This window comes from Silurus aristotelis, assembly GCF_946808225.1.
Source record: "Silurus aristotelis genome assembly, chromosome: 2".
Lineage (NCBI taxonomy): Eukaryota > Metazoa > Chordata > Actinopteri > Siluriformes > Siluridae > Silurus > Silurus aristotelis.
The window spans coordinates 38,817,311-38,819,810 of record NC_139575.1 but is presented as its reverse complement, the minus strand read 5'-3'; the positions used below and the strand labels follow the sequence as shown (position 1 = coordinate 38,819,810).

Sequence of the window (2,500 nt, the reverse complement as noted above, 5' to 3'; positions counted from 1 at the left end):
AGAGAGAGAGAGAGCTATCTCACCTCAGGAACACTCTGCAGCGCACTCATCACCATCATATCACCTTCACATCACTTCCTGAGGCTCCGCTCCCTCAGGATCATAAACGCTGGGAGATGAAACCCTCAGTAGTAAAAACTGCTCCTCACTACATGCGGAAACACGGAGCTGAATCCGGCTCAGAGCGCAGCCATGTTGTCCTCTCACAAAACCGCGGTGCACCATGGGAATCCGAGTTCAAATGACACTTCCGGGTTTGTAGGCCAAAACATCAATAGCGCCCTCTACTGAAACCCAACTTTACATTCTCTCTCTCTCTCTCTCTCTCTCTCTCTCTCTCTCTCACACACACACACACACACACGAGATTGTACTGTATAAATAACAGAAACAAATGTTAAAATTTTCAGCTTTATTGTTGCTCATCAAAAAGATTTTCATTTTCAGAGTTCAAACCTGTTCATATTTGTTTATCAATAAAAACAAACAAACATTGAATTTGAATGTCATTTACCACTTTAACCAGCGGGTCTCTGTGCTGAGACCTAAATCTCAACTGAACCTGGTACCGTAGACTGTCCTCCTGGGGAACGTGGTGGGTCCAAGTACACTTTAACAGATGCTTTCTCTTTATTTTGAACCCATTTAGTTACTCTTAAAAACATCTGTTTTATTGAAGCACATCCTTCTGACCACAATCACCTTAAAGGAGCAGTTTTAGGTTTTTTTTTTCTTTTATATATCCCACGTAGACACACACGTGAAGGTTCAGGTGGTTTTATTGGTGTTTATTGTCACTGCAAAAATAACAAAAAAAAACCCCCAGAAAATCCAGAAAAATTATTTACTAATTAAAAGGTATCACTTTTATAGCAAAATCCCAGTCTTTCATTTTTCCCCACAATCCTACAGGGTTCTCTAAATGCAGTATGAGACTAAAGCTGTTACATGCTGAAAAAACAAAAATGTACATCTAAAGAGAGAATCACACTGTCTTTTTCTTTGTCTCTCCATCTTCATCACACTTAAGGAGCAGAGCTAAAAACAGCTGAAGAGGAGAAGCTCCTTCACTTCATCACCTGTCCATCAGGTAAGTGAAGGAGAAGCTTGGCTCAGATAAAGTGCTCAGTGTGTGTGTGTGTGTGTGTGCGCACGTGCGTGTCTTAGAGCCCAAGTGATTTGCGGACAATCTTCTTAGCAAGTCTGTTGAACTGCTCTCTGTCTTCTCGCCACATCTTAGAGGCGTCAACATTCGCTCCACTCTCATCATTCGGCTCTGAGGAAAACACACACACACACACACACACACACACACACACACAGTGTCCGAATGGTGAATAATTATTGAGCATGTGTACATGTGTGTGTGTGTGTGTGTGTGTGTGTGTGTGTACCTGCAAGCATGCTGATGACACTCAGTAAAATTTTCTCCACACTTTGTACAGGACTCCACCTCTCTGCACTGCTCTCATACCCCATTGGGTCATCACCTGGGGCATGAAGGATCGAGATACACACACGTCCATCTGGGTAAACTACAAACACACACACACACACACAGTTTACTGATTCAGTTATTTAAGGGGAAGCGCTGCAATTAGTGTGTGTGTGTGTGTGTGTGTGTGTGTGTGTGTGACTCACTGTTGGGGTGAAACATGTCACAGGTGAACTTCATCTTTGGAGGACTGAGTGGATAATCAGAGGGGAAACTGAGGAGAGCTGGAAACACACCACCCTCAAAACATGTATCCTCTGGTCCCCTACACACACACACACACACACACACACACACACACAAATTTATATATTCAATTAGATTTAACTGTTTTAATGTAAATTGTCTTAAAGCAGCTGTGCACAGAATGTGGTGATAAAGATTAATAAGGTGTGTGTGTGTGTGTGTGTGTGTGTGTATACACAAACAAGTGTTCTCAGAGTATTTAATTATGTATACTCACATGATTAAAGCTTCCCACTCAAAGAAGTTCTCTTCATTCACAGGACCTGTTTTATACACACACACACACACACACACAGTGTTTGAGGGTTAATAAAGAGAACTGAAAAGATTCTGCGCGCGCACACACACTGGTGCTCTGGAAATCATGTTAAGGTCTCCATCACACACACACACACACTGAGAGAAGACTAGTACAATCTATCTGGCCTAGTGTGTGATTAGTGACAGGAGTGTGTGATTAGTGACAGGAGTGTGTGATTAGTGACAGGAGTGTGTGATTAGTGACAGGAGTGTGTGATTAGTGACACTTTACCTGCCACAATGCCTTCTGGAGGATTCAGAGTGAGTTCTGAAGTTGAAAAAGAAAAACAATAAACAAACACATGGTAAATATTCAGTGATATTAAAGTGCAGTGTTTGTGGAGCTACAACATCTGTAATGTAAACACTTCCATCTCATCAAAATCACACAGTAAACACGCGCAAGATTAGGATTAGCCTGTGCAGCTCTCCGCGTGTGTGCGCGTGTGTGTGTGTGTG

General features: G+C 42.3%; 2 protein-coding genes across 7 annotated transcripts in view; both read right to left on the bottom strand.

The window, feature by feature from the left end:
- usp40 (ubiquitin specific peptidase 40) overlaps positions 1-250 on the bottom strand; it is an 11,855-nt gene extending 11,605 nt beyond the window's left edge. For 5 of the 6 annotated variants that reach the window (XM_083526568.1, XM_083526572.1, XM_083526569.1 and 2 more), the window contains exon 1: positions 1-250. This exon is cut by the window's left edge and continues 77 nt beyond it. The gene's annotated coding sequence lies outside the window, so the exon portion shown is untranslated. The other variant, XM_083526570.1, reaches the window with a different exon arrangement.
- A 147-nt stretch (positions 251-397) lies between these two features.
- Positions 398-2,500, bottom strand: part of ube2g2 (ubiquitin-conjugating enzyme E2G 2) — a 2,261-nt gene continuing 158 nt past the window's right edge. Inside the window, exons 2-6 of the mRNA XM_083527061.1 lie at positions 2,274-2,309; positions 1,959-2,004; positions 1,642-1,760; positions 1,395-1,535; positions 398-1,276 (exon numbers count right to left, since the gene is read on the bottom strand). Coding sequence (XP_083383187.1) covers positions 1,164-1,276; positions 1,395-1,535; positions 1,642-1,760; positions 1,959-2,004; positions 2,274-2,309 — 455 coding nt within the window. The 3' untranslated portion in view covers positions 398-1,163. The remainder of the gene's footprint in view (positions 1,277-1,394; positions 1,536-1,641; positions 1,761-1,958; positions 2,005-2,273; positions 2,310-2,500) is intronic.